A 13,134-nucleotide genomic window follows, 5' to 3' on the forward strand; every position below is an offset into this window, starting at 1 on the left:
ATGAATCCTTTGAAATGTGCTTTTGGGGTTTCAGCCGGAAACTTCTTAGGCTTTGTTGTTCATAAAAAGGGGATAGCTATTGATAAAAATAAAGCAGATGCGATATTAGCATTATCTGTACCCAAATCGAAGAAAGAAGTACAATCGTTTTTGGGAAAAGTGAATTACCTTAGAAAATTCATTTCGAATCTTTCGGATCGAACTAGGGTATTCGCGCCTTTGGTGAAATTAAAAAATGGTTCAAAATTCGAATGGACCACAGAACGTCAATCGGCGTTTGATTCGATTAAGTCATATTTATCAAAAGCTCCAATTATGGCGAATGTGTGTCCATTTGAACCTTTAAAATTATATATTGCAGCATCTAAAGACACTATAGGGTGTATGTTAGACCAAGATGATGAAAATGGGCATGAACGGGCAGTTTATTACCTTAGTCGAGTTTTAACTGATATTGAAACAAGGTATTCCCCGATCGAAAGATTATGCTTGTCTTTATATCATGCTTGTATGAAGTTAAAATGTTACATGGTGGCTAAGTCGGTGAAAGTTATAGTACAAACCGATCATATTAAATATATGCTAAGTTTCCCTATGTTAAGAGGACGTTTGGGAAAATGGATGTTGGCATTAACAGAATTTGATTTACAATATGTTCTGGCTAAGGCTGTAAAAGGACAGGTCATTGCAGATTTTCTTGTGGACAATTCAAAAGATCTGAATGACCAGGGAGCAAATATAGTCGATGTAAAAGTTAATTATTGGAAATTGTATTTCGATGGATCTAAACATAAAGATGGTGCGGGGGTTGGAATCCTCATTATCTCACCAGAGGGCATTCCATCAGAATTCCTGTTCGAACTAAAGTATCCTTGTTCTAATAATGTAGCCGAATATGAGGCTTTGATTTTGGGTCTAGAAATTTTAATCGACAAAGGAGCTTTAGAAGTTCAAATTCTAGGGGATTCACAGTTAGTTTTAAAGCAGTTGTTGAAGGAATTTAAGTGCAATAATGAGACGTTACAAAAATATTTAGTAATTGCTTGGGAGTTATTAACGTCTTTTCGAAAAGTTTCTTTGGTGCATATTCCTCGAATTCATAATGAGATTGCTAATGAGTTAACCCAAATTGCTTCGAAGTATCAGGTTGGTCCGGAAACTATTAAAAAATTATCTAGTATCCATCAAATTTTGGTACCAGCAAATGAGAGAGAGGTGTTATGCATGGATGAGTGGGAAGATTCCGATTGGAGAAAACCTATTGCTCGGTATTTGAAAGATCCCAATATTACAGTTGATAGAAAACTAAAGTTACGAGCAATGAACTTTGTTTTATTGGCTGATGAATTATACAAAAAAGGGATCGATGGAAGTTTGTTGAGATGTTTGAGTCGAGAAGATCAAAACATTGCTTTGGGTGAAGTTCATAATGGAATATGTGGTGCTCATCAGGCAGGGAAGAAAATGAGATGGGTGTTATATCGCGATCATGTATTTTGGCCATCTATGATAAAAGATTGTATTGATTATGCAAAGGCATGTCAAGAATGTCAGAAATATGGTTCGATACAGCAGATTTCAGCGGCTGAACTGCATTCGATAATAAAGTCATGGCCATTTAGAGGTTGGGCTTTAGATTTAATTGGATTGATTCATCCCCCTTCATCGAAGCAGCACAAATTTATTTTAGTGGCCATTGATTATTTCACGAAATGGGTTGAACCGCAGTTCCTTTGGTAGAAGTTGGTCAAACAGAGATAATTGATTTTGTCGAGGAAAATATTATTCATCGATTTGGAATTCCTTAGACGTTAAGTACTGACCAAGGAACTATGTTTACTGGCCAGCGAATTAAAAACTTTGCGGCTTCAAGGAACATTAGTATGGTCACTTCAACTCCTTATTATGCACAGGCTAAGGGGCAAGTAGAGGCAGCAAATAAGATATTGATAGGCTTGATTAAAAAGCATATCGGGAACAAGCCTCGAACATGGCATGAGACTTTAAGTCAAGTATTATGGGCCTATCGGAATTCACCAAGAGGTTTGACAGGGACTTCACCTTATAAATTGGTGTATGGCCATGATGCAGTTTTACCATTAGAAATTAATTTAAATACTTTAAGAGTATCAAAACAGAATGATTTTCCAGTCGATGATTATTGGAATGCAATGTTCGATGAGTTAAATGAGTTAGACTCGGAGCGAATGTTAGCACTTGATAATATAATTCGACAAAAAGAAAGTGTTGCTCGAAGTTATAATCGTCGAATTAAGGAGAAATCTTTCAAGATAGGTGAGTTAGTTTTGAAAGTTATTTTACCAATGAAAAAAAAAATCAAAATTTCTTAGTAAATGATCCCATAACTGGGAAGGCCCCTTTCAAGTGATAGGGGTATTTTCTGGAAATGCTTATCAGATTAAAGACATCGAGTCAGGGAGAGTGGTTAATTCGATTAATGGAAAATATCTAAAATATTTCTATTGCTGGCAAATATAGAAATTCAACAGGTATAAGTTCAAAAAAGGAGGAAGTCATTACAAAAGTAAAATAAAAAAAAAGTTCAAGATGCTAATAATTTTGCCAAATCAGAGCGCAGCTTTGTCCTTTTGTTTTCCAGAATCGTAAGCATTTTGATCTGCTTGAACTTGTCAGTTTGAATTTTCTCGAGTTATTTTTCATATTCTCCCTGCTCAGTGTCGATTAAGACAAGTTTCTGGATAAGGAGATGTTGCTCTTGTTGGGCTGCAGCCAGAGGTTTAGCTAGGGTGGCTCTATCTTGGCGTATGGTGGCAAGTTGTTTTTGAAGTTGAGCCAATTCTGCTTCGAGTCTTGCTTCTTCTTGATCATGGAAAGCCTGAACGGAAATAGCATGAGAGATTCTTACATCAAATTCCTCACGAGAGGATTGAATTGGTTGAGCAGTTGCAAGACAGTTTTCTATTTTAGATTTGGCCGTAGCTTCTTCATTTTCAGTTTCCTGAAGTTGAAATTGATATGCAATGCTATCATTGAGAAGTTGTTTGAATTTTTGGATTGAAGCAGAATATAGTGTGTTATTTGGGAATTCAAAAGAAGAATTCAAGCAGTCCTCCAGGAGTTTGTTGAGGATTGGATCATTAACCCATGAAGTAGGTGGATGATCCAAAAGTTTGATGAATAATCGAAGTTGTTTCCGAGTGTCAGGTTCTAATTCGACTGGAGGTCTTGATGTGGCAGCCTTGAAATTTCTGGAACAGGGACCGGAACTTTATTCTTGGATAATTTTATTCAAAACAGAAATCAGGTCATCCAAGGTAGCACTACTTGGAGTGGTAGGAGCATTCGATGTCTCTGGTCTTGGTCCCAGAGGGGTTTGGAGTGAAGGATCAGGTTGTAATTTTGGAGGGGTCTCAAAAATCTTGGATCGAGAGGAGTCTGAATTGGTGGTGTCAGTGGCTTTAGAAGCAGAATCGGAGTCTGAAACCGTTTGGTTCTCTTTAATTAGTGCAGCTTGATTGTTTGGTGAAGTTGATTCAAGTCTATGTGTCTCTTCTGGAGAATGATGCAGAGGATTTTCTGTCAGATCGATCACTTGTGTTATGTGAAGAAGAGGTGGATGAGTAGCAAGAATCGTTTGTAGGGACCTAGTGAATTGGATTGAATCATGTGATGTGGAGTGTTCTGGGTCGATTTGTTGTTGAGAAATTAGTTGATCGAGAGCTCCAGTGAAAGAAGCCGCCTGGACAACATTAATGGGCTAATATAAAAGGTACACAATTATAAGTTTAAGATCTATTTTTAAACTAAATAAGAAGTATATAGTGAAGGATGTGTTACCTGAGGAATTCTGGACCTTAGTATTAGCTGAGAGCCAAGATCAGAATCGGCTGCATCTTCTGATTGAGAGGAAGCAGCGAGAGAATCCTTGTTGGTTGGTTCACTTTCATCATCGCTTTCGCTTGATGATTGCAAAACTAGCTGTTAAAAGTTCAGGATAAAAAAGTTTTAAAAAATGTATAATAGTAATATTCGAAGGACATTTCAAATTTGAAAGTGGAGTTATGAATAGAAGAATTACTCTGCGAGAAGTTCTAGTAGGAGTCCTTCTGATCTTATGTGGTGGTGGTCGAGCAGCTTCAGCTTTCCTCTTGTGAGTTCTTTTTGGGGAGCTTTCAGTAACAGTTACTCGAATAGCCATTTGCTGAATTTCTTCTAAGGTACAAGTATACCTTGAATAATAAGCAGTCCACCATTCCATATAAGATTTGGTGATAAATGAACTGCATTCATAAATCAAGAAGTTGAAGCGGTCTCTTCATTTTTGATTTTTTGAGAGGCAAGTGTTGAAGTCTTCCTGAGATGTCAGGGTAATCTGACAGAATGGTTCGCTGTGTCGAGGTTGAGGAGTTAGGATGGCCTGAGAAAATTCCAATTGTCTTGCAATCAAGTGAGGAGCGTACAAGGTTATTTTAAACCTTTCCTTCTTATATTGTGGCAACCCTATTGGTATCACTTGAACAGCCAGTAGGTGTGCCCAAGTTCGATTTGCAAGTTCGCTTTCCTCATTAGTGTTTGGAAAGAGGAAACGATCGAGCCAGGCAGGGCCGCAGTTGCGACGCAAAAAAGGAGTGAAATTGAGTTGATCATTGTCAAAATTTCTGCAGGAATGGAAAAGAGAAAAAACAGCCCAAAATTTGTCTTCGTCCGATTGAGCGTTTGGAAAATTGGGCTTGTAATAAGATAAGCAAAAACCCTTGATGTGATGTTTATCAGTGTTGCCCCCTGCAGGTTTTATCATGTAGTTTTCGAAAATGGCATTGAGCCATAATTGAAGAAGCCAAAGTGGACCTCCTGTGTTGATTATTTTGTTGTCCTGGAGGTCATAGACAAGTAGGCCAAGTTCTTCAAAAATTATGTCCTAGAAGAAGTTTGGCCAAGTTAAGAGCTTTCCCCTCATGTAAAAGAGCAGCTAGGGGAAGAAAGATTTTTGACATCTGTACGCTTTGGGAATAGAATAGAACTGCATTTAACCAGTAAAATAAGAAGGCAACATGTTCATTATCTGTGATTTCTGTACCATCTTCACCCATATTATGGGCGATGAAGTCACTGTATGGGGTGTTGAAGGTGACATTGTACTGGCGCTGAGATTGCATGTCAGGGGTACAGTCTGGAGAATTTATTGGGAGTCCTGTAATAGCAGCTACATCGAGGAGAGACATTCCAATCATTCCACAAGGGAGATGGAAGTTATTGGTAGTTCTGTTCCAGAAGCAGGTTACTACTCCAATCATCCAGGGATGTGGTGTGAGTGAGAAGTGAGAAAGCCTTAACAGTTCTTGTATGCCTACGGCTCCCCAGGAAGCACCCTTTGTGGGTTCGAGGCGTTGGTACCAAGTGGTAAAGTCAGACCCTCAAGGTTTAATTTTTGGATTATTTCGAAATGGCTTTTGGTTGATGAAGTGAGAGATATTGAAAGCTTGGTTTATTAATAAATCTTTTCCTTCGACATTAGGGAAGAAAGAAAGCTTTTTGTTTGCCCTTTCAAGAGTTTCAATTGGCCCGAGGAAGCAGTGTGTATCTACACCGATTGTGAAGGGGATTAGAATCCTGGTATCATTGACTTGTAGATGGGGGTCATCAATGATTTCATCATTGATTTGATTAAGGATGCGAAGAGATGGTGGAGATGACGGTGCTGTTGCATGGCCTTTACCCTTATCTTGAGAAGTAGTACGAGATCAGAGGAAGACCCACATTGTCAAGGAAAGTTGAAGATTAGAGATTTTGTGGGAAAATTCTTGATGTAAAGGGAGTTCAGAGAATGAAGAGTTCAAGAGATTTGAATGACGAAGAAAGGGTGAAATTTAAAAGTGTCATTGTAGCCGTTACTGTGAAAGGAATGCAAATAGAGGTAACTTCGTGAAGAAGATGAAGTGGTAGAAAGAGAAAGCGCAAGTCTCGGGAGACGTGTTGAGTGGCTCAGTGGTAATGGGGAGTCTTAAATGACAATTATCATTGGTTTGAAAACTGATGTCTTTTGGATTAAGTGCTTTATTGTTTGATAATAATATCGAAAGCAACCACATTAATCCAAGGGGGCAATTTGTTGATCGAAAAAATATTTTCGATAACAAGGAGTTGAATTGAAATGAGTTGAATATGGTTTCTCGAGAAGGTATGCTTGTAAGTCCGAATTTGGAGGTAATTGGTGCTGATGTGGATTTCGATAGTTTTGTTGATCGAAGTAAGCCAAATCAAGTTGGAGATTCGATTCGAAGAATTAAGTAAGGCCTTCGAAAGAGCTGATCGATTAGTTGTAGAAGTGGGAAGTTAATAGCTTTTATTGCACGAGGAGATCATGGAGAATGTCTTCAATTTTGCAGCGGGAACGGTTACCAAGAGAGAATGCGCTTCAAAATTTGAAATGCCATATTTAATTATAATTAATTGTAAATTAATGGGCAGTTATGTAAGGTTAGCCTATAAATATTAGGAATTCTTAGTGAATAAGGGTTGGAACTTTTACTCAGAAAAACACTCTAGCACTCTCACATCCCAGCGAATTCCTGAGTTTGCATTCGAGTTACATTTTCTGTAGGGTTCCTTCCACCTTCTCCTTTCTTTTAGTTTATTCTTTCTGTAAACTTATCATTTCAATTAAATTTTATTTACTAAATGTCCTTTACTTTTTTTGTTCAATTTATCCTTCTGCATTTGAATCTTTTATGTTGAAGTCCTTTCGATCCAATCAAGGGCATTTTACCGTCTTCTTTTAATTTTATTGCAAATCTTTTCATTTATTATTTATTTAGCTTTCAAAACTTTCAATTTCTAAGTTTCAATTATTAATTACGAATTTACTTTATTTTAATTTTCAAACTTGGTCTAATCGAAGACGCTTTTGATGCACTTCTAGAAAACTGGTACTCGCACAGAGGAGTAGGTTTCGCTCCCAGACCATTAGAATCGAACCACCATCAATTTGCTAAAAATCGACAAAATAATATTATTTTCAACCAAAATAATAAAAAATAGTACATAATTGTAATTTTTTTAACTAATAATTATAAATTTAAGTCGCAGTTTAATATAGTACCTTAGGACAGAAGGTAACCATTGCTATTCACAATTGACTATTATTTTATACGTTTCATATTTATTTTATTGTGCACATCAATTAAACTATGCTTTATTATTTCATTTTACATGTTTTGAAATAATGCCATCGTATTATAAGGATGAGATTAATTTTCATAATCTAATACGTCTTATTATTTTGTTTGTTATTTGAATACTATCCATAAAAAATAGTTACTTAAACTGAAACACTGTATAAAGAGAGACAAAAAAATTTTAGATTTATCGTTCTGTTTGCTTCTTAAACCTCACTTAATATACTCAAATTTAATAGCTTTGATGGTACTGATTCTTTGTAATTATTTAAAAAATCTCAACTTTCTCTTTCTCTCTCTAACTTTCTCTACGATTTTAAACAAACTTAATTTTGTTATTAAATAATTTTTTAAGTTTAGAATATTTTTAACTTCTTATATAATAAATATATTTTAAATTATCTAATGTATAAAAGGTTACATCTTTTCATGTGTATCTTTTTTTTTCGCAAAGACAATCATTTTATTAAATGGAAAATTTGGCTTTGTCCTCGAAGGACAACAGAAATTGAAGAGGTGGCACTCGCCAATACAAACAATTCATTGATTAAAGAAAACTAAGAGATACTTAAAAAAGGATAGCAAAAGATAGCTCTGCAAAACTCGTCTTTGCCTCTAGTGGCAGCCTGAGCAATCTCCAAGTTTGAGGAGTTTTTGCCTTCAAACACCTTTAAGTTTCGAGCTATCCATATTTGCCAGAGGGTTATTGCAGCGAGACATTTTCTTCGAATACCATTGTTGCCTGAACCCATGTTCTTCATATTCAAGACCCACCATTTCCACAACTCATCATAATCTCCAGGTATGTTAGCAATTCCAATTTCTGACCATACTTGAGCTGAGTGTTGGCATGTAATTAAACAGTGCAGAACAGTTTCTTCCTCAATTTGACATTTGGGGCAATTTGATGGGGCTGTGGGATTCTAACTTGCAGTTTCTTTCTTACAAGTATGCCACCATGAACCGCTTTCCAGAGACAGAGCCTGACCTTAGCTAGACACCTAAGCCCCCAAATTGAGCGCCATAGCTCCTTCTGGTGGAAAATTTATGGAAGGTACTCCTGCGCTAAATGGAAGAATTGAAAACTAATCTAATAACCGGTATTTACCAAGTAAGAGCCCTTTTTTCCTTTCTCTATATAAGCTTGTCTTGTTCACCAGTTCTAAGAGTTTGCAAGATGTTTTGAGCTACTGTATCTGTGAAAGTGTTACAGATTAGGTCTTCATTCCAGGAGCCATTAGGAAGCATTAGCTGATTGACCCATATTAGATTATTATTTGAAACATTAGTCGATTCTCTCTGGATTCTGTCTTTATTGTTTTCCCAAACATCCTCAAAAATTTAGACCTGAGTACCTTGTCTGATCTGCCAGTTCAAACCTTTTTTGAGCACGTTTCTGCCTTCAAGAATGCTCCTCCAAGCCCAAGAGGGGTTTTGACCAATCTGGGCATTCATGAAGGGGGAATAGGAAAAGTATTTGGCTTTGTAAACTCGGTGCAGCAAGGAATCAGTTTTCTTTAGTATCCTCCAACTTTGCTTTCCCAACATTGCCAAATTGAAGGCTTTCAAGTCCTTGAAACCCAATCCTCCTTGATCTTTATTTCTGCACACAGTGTCCCACTTAATCCATTGAAGTTTTCTTTCATTCCCTCTCTGACACCACCAGAACTGCATCATTTTCCTTTGTATGTTGTCTATGAGTGATTCTGGTAGTTTGAAACAACTTAGGATGTATATAAGCACAGCAGAACCCACAGACTTAATAAGAACTTCTCTAGCACTAGCCGATAGTTAAAATCGCTTCCATTGATTAAGTTTCTTGGATACCTTATCTTCAATGTAGCTAAAGGTAGTGTTTTTTGATCTGTTCACAACTGCAGGGAGGCCTAAATATTTATCCTGTGAACCAACGTGTGGAACCCGCAGAATCTCTGCAATCTCATTCCTCATCTCCTCAGGCGTGTTCTGACTAAAGAAAACCGAGGATTTGTTTAGGTTAGTAATTTGACCACTAATCTCACTATACTCTTGAAGTAGTCGAAGTAGATTTTGACATGTTTGAGCGTTGGCTCTTCCAAATAGAATAGAATCATCTGCAAAAAATAAGTAACTAATGGTAGGACACCTTCGGTTTAGTCGTAGACCTGAAAACTCATGTCTCTATTCACTCTTGTGGAGCAGATGAGACAATCCCTCTACACAAATGAGAAATAGATAGGGAGAAAGGGGGTCTCCCTGCCGAAGACCCCTAGTAGGCTTGAAGAAGCCATGAGAGAACCCATCCACAAGAACTGAGTAGGAAACCGTAGTCACACACTCCTGCATCCAGCCAATCCACTTCTGACAAAATCCCATCCTCTTGAGCATTTCCCAGACAAAACTCCACTCAACTCGGTCATAGGCTTTACTCATATCCAACTTCAATGCCATATCAAAATCACCCTGCCTCTTGTTCTTCAAATAGTGCATAAATTCATGGGCTATAATTATATTATCACTGATCAACCTACCCTTAATAAACGCACTTTGATTCATACTGATGATTTTATTCATACAAAAATGCATTCTATGAACCAGAAGCTTTGAAATTACCTTATAAAACACCGTACTCAGACTAATAGGTCGAATCTGAGTCATAGAATCAACACCTGTAATCTTTGGTATTAAACAAATTTGCGTGTGGTTCAGGGAACGAAGCATTTTACCTCTAGAGAAAAAGCTAGCACATGCCTGAAAAACATCATTCTTGACAACCTCCCAATAGAATTGGAAAAACCTTGCTGTGAACCCATCCTCACCTGGCGCTGAGAAAGGATTGACAGAAAAAATAGCTTTTTTAACCTCTTCCTCTGTGATGGGTCTAGTGAGTATGCGGTTCATTCTATCATCTACCTTCCTTTCCAACCCTTCTAGAGCATCTTCGGAGTTTTTAGGATTTGAAGTAGAAAAAAGCTTCTTAAAAAAGGATTCGGCTACCTCCCCTATACCTTCCGCATCAGTCCGGTATAACCCGTTCTCGTCCTTCAGTTTCTCTAACCTGTTCTGTCTATTCCGAGCATGAAACTTTGCATGGAAGAACTTTGTATTTTGGTCACCCACCGTAACCATTTCACGCGGGACTTTTCTTTCCAATATCTCTCCTCCTTCTCATAAGCATCTTGAAGATCATCTTCTAAATTTAAAATGAGGCGCTTATCTGCTACCTGACCTTTCTGTTTTTTAGCTTCCAATTTTTTATTAAGCTCCACAATTAGCCTAGCCGAGTTATTATGATTGGTATGTTGCCATTCTACAAGTTTATGACGACAGTTTTTCAATTTACTGAATAGAATGTACATCGGTGACCCTGAGAAATTTTGTTACCAAGCTTCCTTGATAATGTTTTGGACCTCCTCCAACTCATACCACCTTTCTTGGAATCGGAAGTGTCGCTTCTATTTTCGAACTTGCTGATCAGTCTGAATAATGATTGGCCGGTGGTCAGAACCCATATCCTCTAGGTGTAGAGCCCTTGCATTAGGATACTCCGCCAACCATCTGTTAGAAATGAAGCATCTGTCCAGCCTCTTTCTTATTAGATTTTCCCCAAATTGTCTATTTGACCAAGTGAATTTGCAACCATCATAGCCAATGTCTCTTAATCTGCCCGCATTAATGAAATCATTGAAACCTGTTACAGAACTTGCTGGTTTGTGCTTGCCTCCTTCTTTCTCATGCTAAGCCAAAATTGTATTGAAGTCTCCAATCAGCAGATAATGTTCTCCAATGCCTTCAAATCGCTGAAGAATTTCCAAATATTGGGCATTACGTTGCTATTCTTCGCTGTGAAGGTGGACAGCAATAACTACCCACAATATGTTCCTCCCTTTATCTAGCCAATGAAAATGAATAAAGTAGCTTTCTGCATCAATAATTGTTACCTGAGCGTCAGAAGTCCATTCCAAGACTAATCCACCCGCCATACCTTGCGGTTCCACGCAAAAATTTTTTTCAAATCCAAATCTTTCACACTGTCTCCTAACAAACGAAGAGGTATTTTTTGTCTCACATAAAAATACCACCTTGGGGGAATGGGATCTTTTGATCCCTTGTATGTTGTGAACTGTTAGGGTCTTCTCTAAACTCAGACAGTTCCACATCATCATCTTCATTGGCTTTGGAGTGCCAATTGCGGGTTGACACCCTCCCCCGGTTCAGGCATATTCAAATCTTTAGCGTCTTCATGCCTCCACCAAGTTTCATCCTCAGCTTCCTCTGACCTCTTTTTAACACCCCCTGTAATGTGAGAATTAGAATCAGTCTTCCTAGCCAAGTGTTTAATTTTTGGCTTTTTGATAACTGGCCCGACCTTCAAATTGGTTCTTTCGATCTGCTGACAATTACGTACATCAGTAATAGGATTTCCTTCTTTTTTTTACTCTCTAGAAAACTTTCAACACACACAATTGGCTGCTCCTCCCTATTATTCTCTCCCTCCTCATTGATACTAATCAATTCTGCTAGAGGCTTTGTAGCAGTAATCGAAACCTCCCCTCTACTTGTTCTCGTTTCCTCCATGTCAGCGTTGTTCATGTTTTTCTTCTCTTTTACAGATAATGATGTCATACTCCTAAGGAGATTAAATGGAGTGGGCTTTCTGGCCTTATTCCTCCAGTCACTTGAGTTTGAACCCTGATTTGTTTGGGAGTTCTCTTTCAAGTGTGTAACCCTTTTACTTGTTTGTTCTGCCTTCATCCACTCTCCCTAACATTCCTCCACCTTCTCTCTCTTCACCGTGTCATCTAGCAGTGTGTTGCAGCTTTTCACCTCGTGCCCCAGATGGCCACAATAGGAATAAAAATACCCTATTCGCTCATACTTCAGATCTACCTCCATAACCCGACCATTTAGCCCTGCAATCCTCGCAGATTTTCTCAGTTTCTGAGTAACATCAAGGCTAACTTGCACTTTTACAATCCTTGATTCCCTTCCTTTCATTGTAAACAGTCCCACATCCAACACGTCACCAATAGTTGCACCAATTTTTTTCCCAGTGCTATTGTCTTACAATACTCTGGGAGGCCCCATAGTTGCACCCAGATCGGAACAAGGGCAAACTCTTCAGCATTAATACACATCTCCTTGTTCCATTGTTTGATATTGATTATGTAGTTTTTGAGAAGTCATGGAACCTCCTCCTCCACCCTAATTAAATCCTGCTCGTTATCAAAGAAGAATTGGAAGATGTTGTCTCCATGATCAGTGACATGAAAACCTTCAGGCTGTCGCCATATAGCAAACATTGCAGGTTCAATTGTGCCAATTGAGAAGGACTTATCAGACAGAATTCGACTTACCAGGCTCTTTCCACATACCTCCAGCCCTTCTTTGATATCATCATCATCGAAGAACACCACTCCATTCTCTTGTGATCTCTCTCGATCCTCCCTTCTCATATCTCCTACTCCTCTTTCTTCCATTGATTACGAAAACACCAACCGAGTGAGAATTAGCACGCGGAAGTGCAAAATTAGGATTTTCCACGCAGTAAAACTTTAAAGCACCTAAACCCTAGCAGAGCACTTGAAACCCTGTTTGGGTCACTTTCATGTGTATCTTGAAAGTTAAAAATTAAAGTTAAATGATATTAGTTTTATTATTAAGTATAAAAATAAACATAGTCCGAATGATATTAGTTCTTTTATTAAAATAGAGAAACTCTATGAAAGGCTAATATTAAGTCCCATATTATTATATATGAGAACATGTACTATTTATTATATTATATATAATTTTTGTACCATATAACAAAAGATGAAATCTGTAAAGTCAATACAAAGAGTTGACCATGACTTTAGTTTTCAATTTTTTTGGACTATATTTACTTTCTAACAAACCATTTTATAAAGCAAATTATAAGGATAAAATAATCATAAAATTTATTTTAAAAAATTTAATAACCTTCCACTAAAATAAAAACAAATTTGTTACTCATCTA

The 13,134-nt window shown here is 37.5% G+C and overlaps 2 protein-coding genes across 2 annotated transcripts; both read left to right on the forward strand.

Annotated features, from left to right (window-relative positions):
- LOC107613938 lies at positions 1 to 1,740 on the forward strand. Its single transcript, XM_016316139.1, has one exon. It carries the CDS (start codon positions 1 to 3, stop codon positions 1,738 to 1,740), a length of 1,740 nt encoding a protein of 579 aa, XP_016171625.1.
- Positions 1,833 to 2,660, forward strand: LOC107613947. Its single transcript, XM_016316151.1, has 2 exons — positions 1,833 to 2,295; positions 2,656 to 2,660. Exons 1-2 carry the CDS (start codon positions 1,833 to 1,835, stop codon positions 2,658 to 2,660), a joined length of 468 nt encoding a protein of 155 aa, XP_016171637.1.

The sequence above is a fragment of the Arachis ipaensis genome, chromosome B01 (genome assembly GCF_000816755.2).
Source record: "Arachis ipaensis cultivar K30076 chromosome B01, Araip1.1, whole genome shotgun sequence".
In the NCBI taxonomy this organism is placed as follows: domain Eukaryota; kingdom Viridiplantae; phylum Streptophyta; class Magnoliopsida; order Fabales; family Fabaceae; genus Arachis; species Arachis ipaensis.

Bases quoted from the DNA above. Each gene is read 5' to 3' on its own strand.
- LOC107613938 (XM_016316139.1), top strand. From the start codon at position 1: ATGAATCCTTTGAAATGTGCTTTTGGGGTTTCAGCCGGAAACTTCTTA.
- LOC107613947 (XM_016316151.1), top strand. From the start codon at position 1,833: ATGTTTACTGGCCAGCGAATTAAAAACTTTGCGGCTTCAAGGAACATT.